Genomic DNA, 21,085 nt, shown 5'->3' with positions numbered 1-21,085 from the left:
GGTCCCATCCTCTACACCGCCTATACAGCTGACATTCCAACCAATCCTTACTATGACAGCCAATGAGTTTATGTTAAGTTGTATCGGTTTGAGAACATTATTTATTACTTCTTACCTTTCTGCGTATTTAGTTTGTAACTACTGAATCTATTATGGATATTTTTGTAAATGCTTTTTTTTTAATTCAGAGTGCTTAGATCTCCGCGGCTCGGTCACATTTACCTACTTGCGGTAAATCGCTGTTCACTCGCTCTAAATTTCGAAAACGAAGCTTTTTCGAGATTACTGTCCTGTAACAGTTTGCACTTACCATTTTTAACAAAGGTTGATTAAAACGAATCTTAACTCTTACGTGAAATAATTAGTATTTGAAATTTAGTGTCATTGTTAAAAAGAAAATTATATTTACTGTATAAAAATAATAATAATAACAATAGTAGAAAGATAGGAAGTTACGGTTTAAATATTTTTCTACAAACATCTACTAGGGTGCAATCATAGTTTTTTTGTAAACAAAAAGCAGAACTGGTAAAGAATCTTAGAGTAAAGAATATTTTCCCTCCTCAACAGCGAAATAAGAAAATTTTCCCTACTCCTAAATTTTTTTTTATCACGTTTCGGCCACTAAGGACCACGTGAATATCAATGTTAGGCTTCTTTGGGAGTCTTGATTTTCTTTCTTCCCATCGCAGTTTCATGATCCTCGATTGCCTTTCTTTTCTTTCTTCGGACCACTTCGTACCCATTTTTTCCCCTCTTCTAATATTGGTGAGATTTTTCAATGTTTTCCTATACGTATCTCTATCTAGACAGTCGGTATCTGAAATTTTAAGTCTCTTTTATTCCTCTCTCATTTGTCTCGTGTATCCTCCCATGTTTTGATGTATACAAAGTTAAACAATTACACACACATTTTTTCATGGTGACTAATGTTGAAATAACATACTCTGATCCTGTTTGAAGCTGTAACGACTTAAAGAGCTTCTGTGGTCCTCCTCCAAGTGGCGGGTCCACGATGAGTTGATCTACGGGTTCCTGCAGTTGTCGTTAGTGCAAACAACCAGCGTTCCACTTATCCCACCCTTAATGGACAGGGTCCGTAATTGTAGTTTAGATTTACCAAACGTCCTTAAGGAGTTCCTCTTCATTAGAAGTCTGCTAGCTCTAAAAGCCATCGTGTGGCACAAAGTGCTTTTTTAATGTTGCATGCATATATTATACAGTTGACACTGATGCGAATGTTGAAACGAAGCATCTGACTGGAATTGTCCTTGTGTTTCAATGGGTATGATTTCAAACATATTAAGTTAAACCTGGTTATTTCTTATTGCCGTTCCACATACACTTTATCCATTATCTGGTGCTGTCCGCTGTTTAAAATGTGCTGCTACCCAAAACACTGTGGCAATTTCTGTTGCACAAAAATACCGTGGCCTTGATCCATATCGTACGGGTTAAAGTTCCCTTTCACACAATCTCTCCTGTTGCACGCACGGCGTCTATGATTATAGTAATGATTCTGTGTCGCTTCACATACTTTTATAACATACTGAGAAACATACTAGAAGCTTACTTGTGGCTGTGAACTTGAGCCATAAAGCTGGTGGCGTTGGTGTTTGGTTCGGCCTTGAAGCCAGGAGCCTTTTCCAATGTTCAAACACATCCCCTGAATTCCTCTAGTGGTGGTAACTTTCTTTTGGGTTCTTACTTTTGAAGGAAAGGGTGTGAGCTGACTCTGAGCCTAGTCCCCTACTATTCGTGTGATAAATCGTTCTTACGAACTACTATTTCTCTGATGGAGGTGTTTGCGATAACGGCTGATTTATCGTTATAATTCAATGCTTAATTATCTGATGTGTTAGACTTCCTACCGCTCAAGCTCATATCGAGACGATGGCGTCGTGTCATGGTTCATCAATTTGGTAGTTAGGATGATAGATTAAAATAAATTACAAATTACGTCGGGCTCCAAACATGTAATATTACAAACCAGTTGGGCTATGACACTAGAACTACTTTTTTGTCTGGCTTATCTTTACTATCTTAGATGCATCGACTACTTCAGTCAGATCTTTCTTTTTCTCTTCTAGTTCTGAATCAGGTCATTATCATCCCCGATATCTTATTTAATCGTCACTGACGTTGGTTTTCGAGATAGGTTAACAAACAGTTAAGAGGCCCCTAATGTATTACAATGTGCTTCTTGGTCACATCGAGGTCACCAGAGCATCAAGAATGGTTATAAAGACCTGAGAAGGCCTTAATAATTTACAAGTATAAGAAGGAGGAGATGATAGATATAGGTAACAATAATAAAGAGCTGGGATTCGATGTGTCAGGAGGGCCAGTCTCTAACATTAACATTTATCAGAAAAGAGGTAACCGAAAGGGATCCAGCCTTTCTGGGCTAAAACATTCTGGAGGGAAACATTCTCCAGACATTGTTTAAGAATAGTGTAGTGCTTACTGAGGGTACTAATCTCCGAATCGGAATATGAAGAGAGGGAGCCAGTTTCTGGACCTTTAGGGTACTAGCTAATGGGAACCTGTCCTCAGATCTAACTGAAAAGGAAGGTTAAAAGTATATCGATCAATAACTCCATAAATACTTTATAACCAGGCGGAGATCCGGAAGGATTAGAGAAAGAGAAATACTTTATTCATCCATGCTGCCTAAATACATCAGGTTGCAATATCACACAGCATACTTATCAATCCGTAATCGGACATATATAAATTACATATAATTACATGGTATAATAAGATATAAAGAAAACAATTTTTTCCCCCACAGGTTTCCTTTTACAATCAATTTCGGTCTATACACCAAATACAAATATTTCAATTCATTCCTTTTTTCTTTCCAATTTCTACTCCTCCAATTTCACCACTTCATAATTTTTTTATTTACCCGATCAACAAATTCGCTCTCCGGAATTCATCCTCCTAGATCCTCTTCAGTGACCCGCTATTAGACCCGCTAAATTCACTATTAGACGGGAATGTGAGATCAGACCATCATTTATAGTCACAGCAGTAGATCAGTTTACCAAAAACAAACAAATAGATTAAAATGTATCTTAAATGTATTAAGGAAAATATAATAAAAAGCCGGTTACAACAAGCACTTGTATGTATGGATAAAGAAGTTATAAAAAATATATATATAAATAAATAAAAAATAATAATACTAATAAAATAAAATAATTTAATGAATAAGTCAAAACACACAAATCGACAGGTCCGCATATTAAACAAATAAATAAAATAATAGATAATCTCCGAGCTAATTCCCATGCAGGTGATGGTGTATGATCCCCAGGGAGTCCAAAATAATATTTTCTGCTAAGATCGCAATATCCCCGATGCTAACACCTAGGCCTTCTAAGAAGGTCCTTGTTCTACCTGGTATTGTTCCGCGAGATCCAAACCAGAGGCCTCTCACGGTGAACTCTCTCTCTCCGAAGGTCTCGCGGAATTTTTCCTTTAGGAAAGGGACGCATTTTTCATATATTTTCTTTTTTTCCCTTTCCACTCCACCTTCCTGTTCGAGGTCATTACTTTCAAATCTTACCGTCGGAACCAAGACCAGAGCCGTGTCTCCGACTTTTGCAAATGCGACAATATCGGCATATCTTACGGATCCGTCGGCGTCAAAACAATAGACCTCCTCGAAGCAGGTGAAGTCTTTTCTTTCAAGGAACTTCATCAACTCTTCTTTGACCCTGTGGTGCCGGCGTGTTATAGGAAGGGAGTTGTTGGGACATTTTCCCAGCACATGAGCTGGTGTTTCAGACTCTCTGCCGCATTTGCGACAGAGGGACCCAACTTCTCCTTGCTGTTCACTGGCTCCTGGGACTCCACGTAGGGGTGTGTAGTTGATGTTAAGTTTCACGGCGTTTGCCCATTCTGACCCCGAGAGTATATGCTTGTCACATACATATCTATTTGCTTTCGGGGTCTCTTTGAAATGGCGAACACCGATACCCTGCCATCTGCAATTGGCCCATTCTTAGAAAGCATTCTCACGCAACAACTGGCGTAGAGCTCTCACACTTTTGTTGCCCCTATCCACCCCAAGTCTATCAGCACATGCCGTGATTTCGGCTTCGTAACTGAATATAGACTGGAATAGGGCATCCGGAACATTCGACAGTCGCTGGGCAATGGACCAATGCTGTAGTGGAGCTTCCCATTGACAGCGGATCAGACCTAGTCCTCGATACCTCCTGGGTGCGTACAGGATCGCCGACGAGGTGTTAGCGGGGAGCCCAATGATGGCCTTAATACTTCTGCAGATATTGGTATCAATGCCCTCCAATATCGCAGGACGTATCTTTGTATGGGGAGCAGTCTGGAGAGGGTAAATAAGGCTCGGGAACAAGTACTGGTTGACAACGTTGATCTTTTGTTCCGGTTTGAGGAGGCATGAGCTCACCAACTCATCCAGGTTATTATTAATCAGACTCTTCGCGACAGTACATTATGCACTAACACTAAACCTTGACGTCAAGAAGCATACTGCCGTTATTTTTATTTTGGTCAACCCAGGATATCTCAGTGAATCAATTTTATTCATAGTATATGTAACAATTTGGTGTATACAATGCTACATAATTATATGTACATTTATTCGTAGTAATGAGAAATGAAATAACATGATATAGATCTACTTGATCCTGAAACGATTTGATTGGCAAATACTGAAACGATCATCGGATTCCTGTAATTGTCGATAGAACGTACAACTATCGTTACTTTACTACCAATTTTCATTGATTCTTATTTATCAAGAATTAAAAAAAAGTTTTTCAGTATTTACGGTAGAATTCATAATCGATCGTGGGACGTATAAATCAGATTGATAAGACATGTTAACTTGTATTTGTACTAGACAAAATATCATAGAATTAGCCTAACCATTATTTTGGTAATTTTATACTTAAGGTACTGGAAGTTATTAGTCATGTTATAATACTTTTTAAAATGTCTTCAATAACAAAAAAAACTTATTTTGAACACAGGTATTACTACACCCAATTATTTGACAATTTTCATACACCACTATAAATTGGTAACATTGCTTTAATAAGAACAAAACAAAACGGTAGGTTTTCAAAGGTGGCGCGTTAGGGGCCCGTTCGATGGGGTATTGATTTTTCTAATTCTCATTCTTGTAGTCTGTCATTAGTTGTGGATTATACGGGTTTAGTTGTGGGTTTTTCGTTCTGGAGATCTAAAAGTGCTTGGTGCTAGGGATGGACGAGACGCGAGATCATAGGCTTCACTTAGCCCAAGAGATGCGGGCCCAGAACTTCGACTTGATTAGGTTTGCTAGCTACAGGACTGCTTGCAAATTGAGATTTATTCAGAAAAAATTAAACCGTGAGTATTTTCTGTAGACGATTTATATACTTTTAGTTAGCATGCAGTCATCAATTAACCAAATTCGTTATTGTAATTGCACATAATCTTCAAAACATTATTCTCTTTTAATAATTGGTTTGTGTATATTCAAAGTACCTTGTCCCTTAACGCTTATAATTCTTCTTACATGGTTTTTCTATTGAATTGATCACTTGTCATTTATTATTATTTTATATTAGTATAAAATTTTATCACTTTATCCAAGACTTATCTGGAACTAGAGGTTTAATTTGTGTTAACATGAATGAACCTTATGTGCAAATATTGTCTCTATCTGTTCAAATATACAATGTTTTTCTTGCTAAATAAATCATTAATAAAACATTTTTAAGTTTCACCCTTTTTTATTCCTAAATGCTTGAAAATAAAAATAGAAATTTGTGATTACTATAATCTAGATTTCTTTTTTAAAAAATCTATTTTGGCTTTATGTATGTCTACTTACACTTGAAGTAGTATAAAAATAGGTTGTATTTTCTCATTATTTATACAAAGTTCAAATATTTGCTGTTATAATGTCATAACTCAAAAATTATAATCTTTTAGTTTACACTATAGGAACGATTGCAATCAAGGGAACTTTCAAGTAGTAGAAAGTCATTCCTCAGCTCTGACTGTCGATAGTACTGTTTTTTATTTTATAATTGATACTGCGTTTAAACTTAAAATGCATGCCACATATGAAAACTTGTAAATTTCCAGTTAAGAAGTTGTAGCAAATGAGTGACAGATTTTTGATAGTATCTTTGACCAGTGATTATTCTAATGAACATCAGTTAAGCAAAATAAAATATTACAACTAAACATTCGAGTTATTTTTGTTTTGACACCAACAAACAGATTCTTTGTTTTGTTGCTTTCCGACTGACCCTCGACAATTTTTTCGTTATTCTGATTTAAGTCTATAGTTGTTTTATTAAACTATTAATATATTATTTTAGAACAACAGAAATATCTATGATAAAACTGCATATCAAAAATAAGTTTAATTGATAATTCTCGTTTATGTGTATTTATGTCTTATTATTAAAAATAAGGTGAAACTGTAAAAATAGGTGCACATTTACATGAAAATTTCTAACATAATCTTTTTGAAACTAAGCGTTGTTTCATCTTCATCTGTCAAGGTGGTTGTGTTAGATTAGGTGGTTCTGACTCCAATTAACGAGGTACTCTATACCAGAAGGCCTTGGAAATGCATGTTCTTATTGATTAAGAAGTTTATAGTTATAGGCCATCGACTAGTATTACAGTTTATACTGTAGTTATCATCATTTTTATCAACTACTCCTTTGTGCTTGTTATACTAATTTTGATTTCAGGTTTATTTTTCTCACCCCTATTGACATTAATATTAATATCATTATGCATTCACGAAATAATTATAACTTTTTTTTTTCTTTTGGCACATATGATACCAACAACACTGTCCACCAATTATTTTACTAATGCCCATGTCTGTAAACCAATTGTTCATCATTTTTATGTTGCAACTAGTGTTATACAGTGGGACAGAGAGCCTTTTAACATATTGAATTGGAGAGTTGCTGATGGCATAGGCTGATCCATCTGGTTGTTTTCCAGCATTCATTTCTATGTTATTAACTTAAGAAACTACACTGTCAACCACTGCTTAAATTTGTATACCATACTTACTCGGTTTTGATGATATGCATTGGATAAAGGAACATTTGCCCTTTCTGAGCCTCTCTGGCTTTTCATCAATAGTTAGCTCAGCTCCTGGAGAGTAACAATTTTGACAATTTTCAATGTTATAGTTCATGAAAGTTGTTTTTCTTCCTATCTTCTCTCCTCAGTATGTCATCGAAGTGTAAAGACATTAGTAGAAACAAGAAGTGTTCCTTACTCATCAGCTAACCGAATATTTCGACTCCATGCCCTTGTATTTTCACATAATTTGAGAGTATTGATACAGTGAGCTTGAAATCGTCCAGTCAAATAGAATAGACTATTAGTGCTTTTATTTCGGTTACATCAGTGAAATGGGCATCTCTTTCTTGCTAATATTTGGGCTGCACGACAATTTTTATTTATTAATTTTTATACTTAAAAATTATTTGTAGCATTGCAACAGTATTTAATTGTGAAATAATTGATATCATTCTTCCAACTGTATTTTATTCTCACGTGAAGCACCCATAATAGTCCCTATTTTACTTGTCAATTTGTTTTGTTTGCCCCTCTTTAAATGTAGAGTTGTTTTCTCTTGAAGTTGATAATTTTATTTTTATTTTTTCCATGAGCTACAAAATAATCTTCATCTTCGTTGCTGGTTGAGTATTAATGGGGTCCTTTGGATCACTCTGGTCTGTGTCTGGATATTTCAAGTTTCCCAATTGTCTCAGTTTTTCATCATCTTCGCTACACATTTTCTGAATCATCTTCTCTTTCAACCAGAGCCCATTGTATGTAGTTACCCACTTTTCAACATCGCTAAGATTTTCAACATCATATATCTGTCAGATATATCAGATATTTTCCAGTGAATACCCCATTAAAACCACTTCAGAACTTGCAACGGCCTCACAGGTCTTGATGTTATATTGCAGGATTTGTAAGATTCTGAGGATATAAGTGTTCAATAAGATATGTCAAATTAAACATAATTGCTTTGAATTACTGATGAATAAGCAAAAATGAGGATAATTACCTATAAACACTTTTGAGCCTATCAGGTCTTTTTAACAACATGCAGCATAGGTAACATACACAAATGCTAAACTATGGCTGAGGATGAATAATGGTTAGAGGTGGAGACATTGGTGACCCTACTGTTTCACAAATCAAAAACACTTATTACAACAATAGGTCGTTGTTATATTGTTGGAGAACCTGACAGGTCAGTATCTGCAGGTTAAATAGAACATAGTCTATTTTGCGTTAATGTTATTATATTATATCAGTATGTTTCTTGTTCAAGTTCTTATGTTTCTGTTTATAATACATATTTATGTTGAAGCCCACAACCATAAAGATATGCATGTATGCGTGAGTAACAAAATATGTATTTATATAATATTGCTTGTACTTTTCTGCAGTTCACCTTGTCGACATTTGGAATGTGATTGAAGCATTCAGAGAACATTCTTTAAATACACTACAAATTGAGACAGAACTCAGCATTTCAAGGTGTGAAAGCCTTGTTTCTTCACTTTATGAGAACTTAAATAAGAGATTGCCTCCTTCACACCAGGTTGTGATTGACCAGAATTCCTCTGCTCTTCTAAATTGGTTGATTTCAGCCTATTCTCTGTAAGTACAACTTTAAAGTACTAATTATGTTGTTTTTGCATTTGAAATAATCTTTTTCTGGTTAAGCAAAAATAAGGTTTAGTTAAGTTTGTACCTGAAAAATTGTTTTATTGTGGTTAGTAACCTATAGTAAAATTAATAAAAATTTACTATACCTGTTAGGATTTGTAGGAACAAAAGAGATGTATCTTCATGTAATAATTATAGTGGTATCTCTTCCTTCCCAATATATTCAAAATTCTGTAAATCATTATTTTTCAAGCTGTTTGGTGATCTGGAGGTTCTCAATGTGTAAATTAAGACAATATATTTTTACACACCCTTTTTTGTTTAGCCTGAACCTTCTCTGCCCCATTTTTATGTTAATTTGATTTGACCCACAGTAGAGAATTATTTTTTCATTTTCTTAGTATCTGTCTCTGTTGTTTGTAAGGGTTTTTAGATTATAGAGACTTTAGGTCACAGTTGTCATTAATAGGAGTAATGACAGGAAGAGCTGGTATACCCCAAGCAGTGAGGACGATTCTTAATTCATGAGTAAGGGAGAAATTACTTGAACTCATCCCCTTCTCTAGTTTTTCTATTACTGTTCCCTATTTTCCCCTCCTCTAATAGTTAAAATATAGCAATTAATATTCTGTGTTTAAAATCAGTTAAATGATTTTTTTTTAATTGTTGAAAATTTGTTTTGAATCTTTCGATTTTCATTATTTAATTTATGTCATTCATATTAATGGATTTCTAGGGAAAATACTGGACGAATTAGAGTTTTTTCTATCAAAGTAGCATTGGCTACAATGTGTGCTGGAAAACTCATGGATAAACTTAGATGTAAGTATACATTTGTTGAATCATGTTTATTTATTTTTTTGTTACCATTAGTGTTCAATTTTTTTTTTTTATTTGTCATTAGCATTGAAATAATTTTTATTAATGTAATATAATTTTTTATTTATTTATTTTTTCTTTTCTACCTCATAAAGAGAATTCTGAGGTTCCATGGATTCCATAGTCTGTTATATCTCTATATTCTGATACACTATTACTTATTGTGAGGTGTCTGTTGAAAATTATTTAGTAATAAACGATATATACTAATATCTTCCTTTCTTTTTTATCTATCGTTTATCCATCAAACTTCCAAAAAAAAATATTTTATCTGAAGCAGGGTCTCACTATGTATTTAATTAAGGCTGCAACTGAATATTATCTGTAATACTATAAGTAACATAATACTTTATAGAACTTATCCAGAAGTGTTAAATATATCAAGTTTTTACTTATGTCACTTTTGCATTAAATTTCTCATTTAATGTTAGTTATTATTTTTATATTTAGTTATTTGTTTCACAAATATATTTTTGATTGTAGATGTTTTTTCACAAATATGTGATGAAAATGGATATTTGGTCATATCGAAGTTTTCCCTTTACTTGAGAACTGTTTTGTCACTCCCAGCTTGTGTCTATGAAACTCCATCGTTCCCCTACACTGAAGAGTTGTCTTCAACAATGTTTTCAGGGGTGAGGATGTGTGTAATATTATTATAATTTAATGGGGATAAATATATATTTTGTGTTTACTCTTCAGTTTCATTGTTAATTAGAAAAAATTAAGAATGAACAGCTAAGAGAAACTTTAATCATTATGTACAAGTATGTGATTGAATGTATAATTTTTAGAATAATTTTGCATCTATGAATGTTTCACCTATTTATCAATCAACTCATTAATGATAGATGATTAAACATAAATTTATTATTTTCAGAAACTTTACTTTTCTGAATAAACTGAGGTGGTTGAATTGTAAAATCTGCTCTTATAAATACAGAATTATGCATATATTGTTAATTTATTGCATTTTATGTTTTCTTCAGAATGGTAAGGTGACCGTTAATGATTTTTTGGATACAATGATGTCTGACCCTGGACCTCCAGTGATGGTATGGCTTCCATTACTTCATAGAATGGCTTCAGTTGAAAATGGTGAGTTACTTATAGTAAAAATCACATTTTTAATTTTATAATGTTACCAAACCTGGATCCTGTTTAAGCATAATGTAGTAGTGGTTATTAGTGGTCATTATCATTTTGCCAAATATGCCTGGTGTGATGTGTCCTTATCCCTGTCTGAGGTAATATGTAGGTAAGTTCTTTATTTTTGGTTTTCATGTGTATTAAACCAACTTCTCTCTTAGGGTCTGTTATATAAACCTATCAAAGATGGTTGCTAGAGTTGCTTCTTGTTTTGACCTGGTCTGCGATGCATGGTCCTGACCCTCCAGACACACAGGGTGTGTGTCACCTGGGAAAAGTCAGGGAATTTTTTAATTCTAGAGAAGTCAAAGAATATGATAAAAAAAACTGCAGTTGTTAGAAAATTCAAATAATAAACATTGAAAAATTGTTTTATAATCACTTTAACAAGCCTAAAAACAAAATAATAAAAAATATAGGAGTAGTCTGCCAGTTTATACATACTGCGTTCACAAAGTTTCAAGACTGGTTTCCGAACTAATAATATATTAAATACTTGTTATCGCTTTGTTTGTCATCACCTTCCTCATGTTAAATTCGATATAACAATATTATTATTGCTGGTGACTTCAACACTAACTTCTTCTCTGACACTCCTGATAAAACTTTTCTAGTAGAACTAGCAAATTCCTTTCATTTATTCATTGTACCTTTCCAATCCAACCATCATACCCAGTTTTCAGACACCTTAATAGACTTTTTCATAGTCGATACCCAACAAAATTTACTCTCCTCTCAAAATCCAATATCAATCCTATCACATCATGACCTAATCGAGATCTCCTATAACGCTCCCACTTCTACCCTTATCTCTTAAGAAGTCTCCTGGCAAAACCCCAATTCCATAACCCCAGAAACCACCAATCTTTTACTCAATTCACTATCGAGTTCCGTAGCATCCATTTATTCCTCTCACTCAATCAACCAGATGGTGAAATATCATTCATCCAATCTCCTAACCTTCCTTAATCAACTTGTACCTCTTATATGCTCTACTTTCAGATGCTCCCTAGTCCCCTGGATAAATACTGAAATTTGAGAACTGATAAAAAGAAGAAATGCTGCCAGAAGACACTTTAAACATACTAGACATTCTAATGACTATTCTACGCTCAAGTCTCTAAGAAACCTCGCCCAGTCCTCTTTATGCCATGTTAAAGCAAAGTGCTTTATGGTATACTCTTCCAACCCCAGATCCCAAAAGTCAATGGAAAATCCTAAGGAAATTCTCTGCCACCGGCCCCACATCCTCCTCTCACCTGACCACCTTAATGCATTTTTCAGTGACACACCTCCAAACAAGCCTCAGATCCTCCCATTTTCCCCTCCTATTCCTCAAACTCCATTTAACCCAGATTGTTTCTATTTCCTTCACATAGCTCCCGATGACCTAATATAATAGCCTCTGTACTCAAATCCCGAACAAATGATGTTGGACAAGATCTAATTCCAGTAAAAATGATAAAACTAGGCCTTCCTGTTATCCTTCCTGCCCTTGTAGGAACTTGTGGCTTTTCAAAAGCCTTTGACTCTGTTGATTGCTCTATCCTCCTCTCAAAACTAACAATATTTTCCTGTACAATAGTTCTTTGAACTGGTTTCACTCCTTCCTGTCTCCCAAACTTTTGTTATTTCTAATAAACCCCCCTCATCATCACTACTTCTCTTTCACAGTGTTTGTCAAGGTTCCTCCCTCTCACAACCCCTATTTTCCATGTATATAAATGACTCCGCCACTCCCAATATCATTTGTATGCTGATGACCTACAATTTTATTGATACAATAAATATCTTTTCATCCTTCTGGCATGATCAAGACATCCTGTAAGACCCAGGAATACGTTGATGACAGTATACACTGTTGAGCTTCAGAAAATAAATTGAGCCTGAATCCAGCAAAAACCTAGGCCATTTTCATTGGCTTCACATTCAGGTCAACTAACGTGAAAGGGATGTGCTACAGTTCTTCCCATCACTCCAAACACAAGCTAGAAAAATTACCTCCCTTGATGATAGGTTATTGTCATGCCTACTCCCAAGCCACTACAGCTTGAGGATAAGCAGTCATAAACTGCTGTCAAAGTGTTAACTACTGCAATCCTTGTAGGATTCTGAGAATGAATTTGACATTTTTCCAGAACCCAACTATATCATCCATATAGGCAAGGAGTGTGAGGTAAAATGGACTTAATCTGTGTGACCCAGTCAGTAAGGCCTCATTCTCATTTTTATCCTCTTCAGGGTCCCATATTGAGTATCATTGTAAGCAGTATTCGGCTAAAACTGCAGTTCTACCTTAATCCCTTGGTTCTCTCAAATTCCTTGGTGGTTATTAGCTCTCACCACATTTTTTTTTATATAAACTAAGTATGACTCTTCTCTTCAAACCTGACTTAGTGCTCTTCCATTGATTTGGCAATGTCCTTCCTGACCCTGTTGAATGCTTGCGTTAGATCCATGAAACAAGAATTAACTTCTTATTTCAACTATTACATATGTTTTAAAATTATAATTGCCATGATCTTTATCTAAATATAATAAATACCTTATATTTGTTTCAGTCATGCATTCCACACAATGTGATTCTTGTCTGAGGAAGGAATATACTGGCTTCAGGTAACTAAACATTTATTTAGTTAATAAAGCATTTCCAAGTCAATTGAAACCTCTTCCAAGTTAAATATGATCTTTTCCATATCAATTGTAATCCAACTAGACTTTAATAATTTTATTTCAATCTTTTATTAATTAAAAATAATCATGTTAAATTCAATTATGACTTTTCAAATAATTTCAGCATATTCATCCTACATTTATTTCATTTATTAGATAATTTATATTAAGTGCGAATTTCAACTGAATATAAAATTAATTAAAAATAAAATTATAATAGCTTATTTATTTTTAAATACTTGTTAAATAAATGTTTTTTATTTTTTTAGGGGGAGGGGTGTGGATTTAAACAGTTGCAGTTGCTAATATCAACATTTTAATAAGATCGAGCATTAATTAATTTATAGATTGGCAGAATTATTTGGTAGGGTTTATTAGGCTTTTGAGGATTCTATTTCCGAATTTACTGTAGTATTTATAATTGTGCATATTCATTTTGAATTATTGTTACTTTTTTGAGTTAAATATGATATAGGGAATGGTTATGAGTCTGCACTCAAAATCACCAATTTCCATATTTTCAAAATTTATCAGGACTATGCGAATCATTAATATTTTATTTTTATGTCCATCCCTCCTAATACGCTATTACCTTGAGATAGGTCCAAAATTCTTTTAGCCAAACTTCACCCTCGCAGCCTTCCCAAGGTTGAGTTGGATCATATTTTGTAATCTTTAATACCTCTTGAATGGCTATACTATGAGCTGGGATTGAATCACCCATCACTGGCTGGACCTCCTATTTTCCTTTAACTCATTGCATCTTTGTTCTGACACACATGCCATTGTATCTTCACTTGATGCATTCTTGCTTGTAGATATTATGATATAAGTCCAGAGTTATTACTTAAGGTATGGTTTTCAAGTTATGCGCAGAGCACTTTTGTAATCCTCACTTATTGGGCTCACTATCCTCACTACTCGGTTCACCGGCCTGAGTGCCTTTCAGTCAGATCATATAAATATAGATTGTTTCTATTATCAAAAGTACCAGTAGTATTAATTACTGATCCCACTTCTGACCCCACAGTATAATAAAGAATTGATTCTTATACTTTATTATCAACCAAAATAGTAACATAGGTATCTCCAGTATTCATGCACTATATAATTAGTTATCTGTAAAGAATCAACAATTGATCCTGACATCTTATTATATACCAATTTAGCAATGTAATAAAATTACATAATTAACATATATAATACAATTAGGGTCCTCTGATATAATAGGGAAATGCCATACATAGATATGTACTACAATATAGTGCCTATTTGCATTTTTTGAAGGTTTCCATTAACCCCTGAAAAAAAAACAAAAAAAAAAACGTGTGGATTTATATCTATACATTTAGTAAAGGTATTTTTAAATGACTATCTTTCATTAAATAGTAATCTGAATTACTAAATGTTATTTTAGGTATCAGCTGCCAGAAATAGAAATAAATGATTATAATATTGGAACAGTTACCTAAATATGTTAATTGATTATTATAAAAATAAAATAAACTAATAGTAGTTGGGTTATAGTAGATCTATCCAAATAATTCACTAACTGCAATTTTGTTTCTATACTTTATTAGTAGTGAATGGGTCTATTATGGGTGCTGTCTAGCTATTTTCCTATATATCTGTTACTCTGTTGGTAACTGTTAATTAGTTGTTAAATTATGAAAAAATATTATTGAGTTTATATGTATCTAATACTTATTGTCTATTATGTTTAAGGTACAAATGTGTCAAGTGTAGTTCTTACACAATGTGCCAAGACTGCTTCTGGACAGGTAGAGCCACTGGAGGACATAGTACAGAGCATGCGGTCCGGGAATATAGCTCATATGTATGGCTTTGTTGATTCAATTTTGTGTGTTTGTGTCTGTGATTGTATGAGTTTCAGTGTTATTGAGTTGTCCAAAAATAGTTGCCGTTTAAAGCAAAAAATATATTAGATTAAATCAGTCAAAATAAGTTTCATTACAATCGATGTACTGTTGTTAAACATGTTTTTCACATTACTGAATATCAAGTATTTTTCTCACCAATTGATTAAAAAATAATATCCCTTAAAATTTTTGATCTATACTCATTCCATTTTTCTAAACGGGACAGAGAATGTATTGTAATAACATCAGGGTCTCCTTCCTTTCCTCTTATAAAATATATATGTTAATTCTTACTTGGTAAGAATTAATCCAAGGATTATATTGAAGACTATATGAATTCAGACGAAACCTATCAACCATTGACCAAATATTCTCCCTCTGGAAAATATGAGGAAAGAAGTTGAAATATAAAGGTGCTGTAAATCATCTTTGAATTGATTTCAATAAGACTGACTTATCTATTAATTACCATAATTTTAAAATATTGTTGTAGAATATAGTATACCTAAAAAATTTGTTAATTTAGTAAAGATTTCCAGGTTAAAGATTAAAAGAATTAATAAATATTTTTTATACTATGAAGTTACAGGTATGTTCAGTATTAAAACAGTTTTGGGTGATTCCTGTTGCTTAGTTTTGATTTATTTTATTTTATTGAGCACTGGGCAATAAAGCCATGTTAATTAAGACACTTGACATACTTGGCTATGTTATGTGGATGATTTTGTATCATTGGGTGTAGGTGCTGAAGCTATTAAATAAATCATAAGTTAAAAAAACAACATTAATTGTTGTTAGTTAAGAGCTAGGCCTCAAAAATTGATGCAGATAAAACTAAATGCTGTGAAACCTGTCTGCAATGGACTACCATGGGTCTGACAGATCTGCTCGTTGCTAAGGGGTGCTTACTGAAAAGGGGTTAAAAATGAATATATATGTATATGTATATATATGTATGTATAAAAAAAAAGTTTATTAATTTGAAGGAATGAAGTTTATTAATACAATTTTATGTTTCATTTATGCATGCATATATAGTTTTAATTTGATATTTATATATGTTAATATTTAAAAACAAAAAATAAAATGTACGAACAGTACAGGTATTTACATAACTAATTTTAAAAACTGTTTTTAAAGAATGGTTAGTTCCTGGTTGTTGTTTTTTTTGTCCTAAATTTATTTTAATAATGTAATGGTGTATCAACTGAAAAACGAAAAGAAAAAAATTGTACTATGTATAAAAAAGTGTAATTTATTAATTATTTCCTAATTATTTTCATTTTTTTCTTTTGGATCTTCCATTATTTCTTCCTTGGTCTGACCAGTTTCATTAAAGGGGACATGACAGTCATGCATGTTGCATAGATAAGACTGAAAGTTTTACCAATAGAAATTCAATGAAGATATTCTTTTTTTTAGCCATATTTTCTTTTTTTACTGAGAAGTGTGTGGTATTTGTTTGTATAGCTGAATCCATAAATTCTGATCCTGTACCATCTGCTGCATCCGCCAGTGAATTCCTCATCAATCAAAGGCTGTCAGGCTGTCATGACACCTTCCTCCCAAGTCTTCTCTCGATGTTACTTTGCAATGTGATCTTTACTTCACGTTTCTCTGGTGTTTTCAGATATATGACCAAAGCACCTCAGACAATTATGTTCTATTACTGTCTCAGCTGATCTTACGTCCAAATTTTTTCTTATTTTGGTGTTTCTTACCTGGTCCCTCCTTTTTCCTTTTACCTTGCATGAGAATTTATTTAATCTCCATGGTTTCCAGGTATTCTCCTAAAATGCATTAGCTCTTAATAAAACTAACTGTTAGGATATAGGTTGCCACAGATTTTCAAAGGAAAAGCAAAAATATTTGGAAATTATTAAAAACCATGCATATGCTATAAATATTAAATGATCTAGAGAAATCATTTTTAATGTTTTTATTTTTACTATTATTTTTTAGTCTTAAAAATGAAAACCAGAAAAATGATTGTATAATGGGCTGATATTTGAAGATTGAGAGGGGAAGTTCATTGCAGAATTTTCAGTGTTATATTATTTTTAAAAAAATTAAATCTAATTTTGACCACATTAAAACACTCATGTTTCATGAATTCTTGAAACAATTGATATTAGTATATTAATTCTAGAAAATTTAGGCTAATTGCTTTTTATCTTTACTTTGTACTTATAGAATTTAAGTCTTATTATTATTATATTTTGTTGTTTACTCAGAAATCTCCAAGCAAGCAGATTGGCCATAGTTTGCGAAAGTCCTTTCGTTGTGTACCTGATAAACCTAGAACTTCACTTCCGAGATACCCTGATCAACCTGAGAAGACATTAAATCTTTCACATATAGTGTAAGTGGGATGTTAATTTTTTTAGTAAAGTATTTCAGAAAAAAGTTGATAATCATTTCAGTTATTATTCCTAGACATACCTATTACAATATAAGCATTAGTTATTAAGTTGATCATCTTTTTTCAAAATCTGAATTCAGAATGAACTTATTTACCTCAAAAGGTAAATAATTATAGGAAAATATACAGTATTGGTTTCAAGGATATAGAAGGCTGTAAGGTGGTAGATATTGCAACACTGGCTGTGAGTATTTCTCCTGATGAGTACTTATTATCCAAGTGTTTTCATCAGGAGCTTACAAGGGTCAGATAATACTATCTTCGCTTTTTCCACCCTGTCTATTATCCTCTGTTGTAAAGAAAGAGGTGTCTCTTAAACGCATTTTTTTTAAAGAACCCATTAAAGTATTGATTGAGGAATTTCCTAAGATTTTGTTTAAAGGAAAGAGTAAAATTCAAAACAATTCTAAATAAGAAATACTTTTGGGCATTAGCTGCTAAAGTGTTAAGGAGGCTAAAGGATTCAATAACTATACGTAACTTATTAATTTTCTTATTCTACATTTTGTCATATATTGTGGGATAAAGTTTGGGGCCATGTGGGTTAAGAATAATCTGGTGTGCGATTGTGTACCTTATCCTCTGCATCAGAGCCACTATGACTACTGTATCCACATTCAGCATTCATTTTGTCTGCCACCACCTCTTCGTCCAGGCTTCCCGGTCATATGCTGGTTCTTCTGCTCTTGATGGCTCGCTAATGTCAGGTGGTTGGACCCTCCCTTGGGAGTCATCTGATGTATATGATCAGAATATGATGGTGGTGATTAAATTAGGATAATTGCAATAACTTCACCAATCAATACCAAAGTTAGGATTGGTTTAGGTCCTTACACAAAATAGCAATAACCAGACCTAAATAAACGAATTAGAACGAGAGATACAAAATAAAATTTACAGTATTTTATAAAAATTTTGTTGAAACTTATTTTTATGTTATGTAGAAACCTCTTTCTTTTCCTTGTAAAGACATTGTTGTGGGTTCTTAGATAACAAACTGTACTCTAATAGAACCTTACTCTTTTCAAATCTTTGTTGGTATTAAGTGTTAACTTGTGGTAAATTAATTAAAATCAAGTAAGCATACAAAAAGAGAATTTTAAGAAGAGAAGCAGATTCGAACCTAAACAACAAAATCATCTTGACTTGTTAACATTGATTCTCTGACTGTTGACTGAAAACAATGCTTATCATCAAAGTATGCATTTTCATAACTGAGTAATTACTATAAAAATACAAAATACAAAATGCGGGGCAATAAGAGGCATGAAATCTAAAAGTTATAGGCTGATAGAGTTGAAATTCAGATTTCTGACATTTTTAGTATCGTTGGATTTGGATTTCTTTCTTAGGAGTTATGAATGTTCAATTGAACGCCAGACATTGAAAGAAAAAAAATCAGATCTTTCCAAAAAATTCTAATCAATGATTAATTTAATAAAGAATGCTTAAAATGAATCTGACTAGATTTTTCCTGAAAAGAAAAAAAAAAAAATTATTCGACCTACTTAAAGCAAAGCGTCTTTCAGTTTTGCAAGTTATTACACCCATAAACTCATTTAATACAATCAGAATTATCTTTCTTGTTCTAAAAGAAAATCAATTGGTGTATAATAACATTTCAACTTGTATAGAGTGAAGACATAAAACGATAATATAGAAAATTGCTAATATATAAAATATTTTTTGCCTCGACTCCTAGGGCGCATTGACAAGAACCATTGGACATTTGTCTAATATTTTTTTACCTAGTATGACCAAAAAAAGTTTCATTGAAGTCAGTGATCAAATATCGATAGCCTCACCATGTCAGTTTCATAATGCAGTAGATGTATTTGAGAAAGGCCTTGTCAAGAAAATATTTTATAGTTTATTGAGACTTATATTGGAAGTAAGATTTTGATTTTAAATTTAACTTTCTGTGAACTCTCCCTACATTGAAATCATCTAGTGTAAAATAAAAATAAAAATTAATCAAAATCAAAGATGAGAAACCAGGTTGAAAAATAATATAGACAGTGCTAAAAATGGGTGAAATTTAAAGTATGTAGCCAGTGTATTTAATTCATTACTTAGGTTCTAAGGTTCATTCTAAGGTTAGATCCATGTTATATCTGAACCCATTATATAATGAGCTATCCTCATTATTTCAATGAGGGTCTGCTATAAATTTTTATCTATAGCTGAAAATTGAACCTTGTTCTAAAATTTATTAGTTCAGTGCTATAATTAATAAAAAAATATTGGTAAATTAATAGTAAAAAAAAGATGATGGTACTTAATAGAACAGTATTAATTTAATTATTAGTTTATAAAGTGGAGTTTTTTTTTAATTTAATGTTCACAGACCTCCATCTCCACTTCCTCCCCATAATGGATTTCCTGACTATCCCTCATATGACATGGGTTCACTTGATTCTCGGTCAACAGCAAGGAGGTAATTATCAGCTTTACTTTATATTTTTACTTTATGATATAAATGTAAAATTAAGCTTGAGTTTTATATAAATTGTATAAATTATATTGTTCCAAAAATTTGTTAGAGTAGAAATTATATTATATCTTATTCACCTATATTTCTTCATTATATTATCGAAATTTTCATATTTAGGAATATTTCCCATTTCTGCAGTTTACATGGTATGAAATTCCGCTTGGGGATGAGTTTGGTTTTTGTAACCCATAATTTCGAATTCCCTCCGATGTGGAGACACTATCTTAATTGGAGAGGTTTTAGGACTTTATGATTCTCTTGAAATAACGAACATGTCTGCCCAAAAGATTAAATTAATAAAAATTAATCTGTATATTGATTGTCATTTGTAAAAATATATTAGCATCATAAAAAATATTCTCATGAAAAAGAGAAAAAATATAAATATTGAATTAAGTAATTCCTAGTTGAAATTTAAACATTATAAACAATTACATACATCTAATTATAATTTAATGACTAGAAAGCCCTGTTTGAAGTGTGAGGATGTGTTGGAAAAAGAAGGATTTGTAGGTAATTGTGTATAAGATGCTAGTGTACATGCTTATCTCAAGAAATCGTCTATCACTTCAATAAACCACCTAGATCAATAGATGTGCTTTTCCCGTTTGTCACATCATTAGGAACTTAGGACTAATAATTACCAAAGAGTATGCATTAAAAAAAAAAGTATGTATATGCTTCTGAACCAGATCAGGAACTACCATTGACATAGTTTCTCTCGTTATTTAGAAATTTAATAGTCTAAATTATTTGTATCATACTTCATTTATCATAAACCCATAATTTCTTTCGTGAAGTGATAAAATTATAATACAATTGTCAAAAAATGCTAGAACCTAAGAAGTTTCACTTCTGATTTGCAAGAGTATATATATA

At 32.7% G+C, this 21,085-nt stretch overlaps 1 protein-coding gene across 1 annotated transcript in view; it reads left to right on the top strand.

Annotated features, from left to right (window-relative positions):
* Positions 1–5,105: 5,105 nt before the first annotated feature.
* Dyb (Dystrobrevin) overlaps positions 5,106–21,085 on the top strand; it is a 31,298-nt gene continuing 15,318 nt past the window's right edge. Inside the window, exons 1-9 of the mRNA XM_014438867.3 lie at positions 5,106–5,385; positions 8,487–8,700; positions 9,446–9,531; positions 10,072–10,223; positions 10,578–10,686; positions 13,299–13,353; positions 15,136–15,247; positions 17,525–17,652; positions 20,060–20,149. Coding sequence (XP_014294353.1) covers positions 5,259–5,385; positions 8,487–8,700; positions 9,446–9,531; positions 10,072–10,223; positions 10,578–10,686; positions 13,299–13,353; positions 15,136–15,247; positions 17,525–17,652; positions 20,060–20,149 — 1,073 coding nt within the window. The 5' untranslated portion in view covers positions 5,106–5,258. The remainder of the gene's footprint in view (positions 5,386–8,486; positions 8,701–9,445; positions 9,532–10,071; positions 10,224–10,577; positions 10,687–13,298; positions 13,354–15,135; positions 15,248–17,524; positions 17,653–20,059; positions 20,150–21,085) is intronic.

This window comes from Halyomorpha halys, unplaced genomic scaffold (assembly GCF_000696795.3).
Source record: "Halyomorpha halys isolate HHAL.00 unplaced genomic scaffold, Hhal_1.1 Scaffold69.1, whole genome shotgun sequence".
NCBI classification, from domain to species: domain Eukaryota; kingdom Metazoa; phylum Arthropoda; class Insecta; order Hemiptera; family Pentatomidae; genus Halyomorpha; species Halyomorpha halys.
This window is presented reverse-complemented; position numbering and strand designations above follow the sequence as displayed.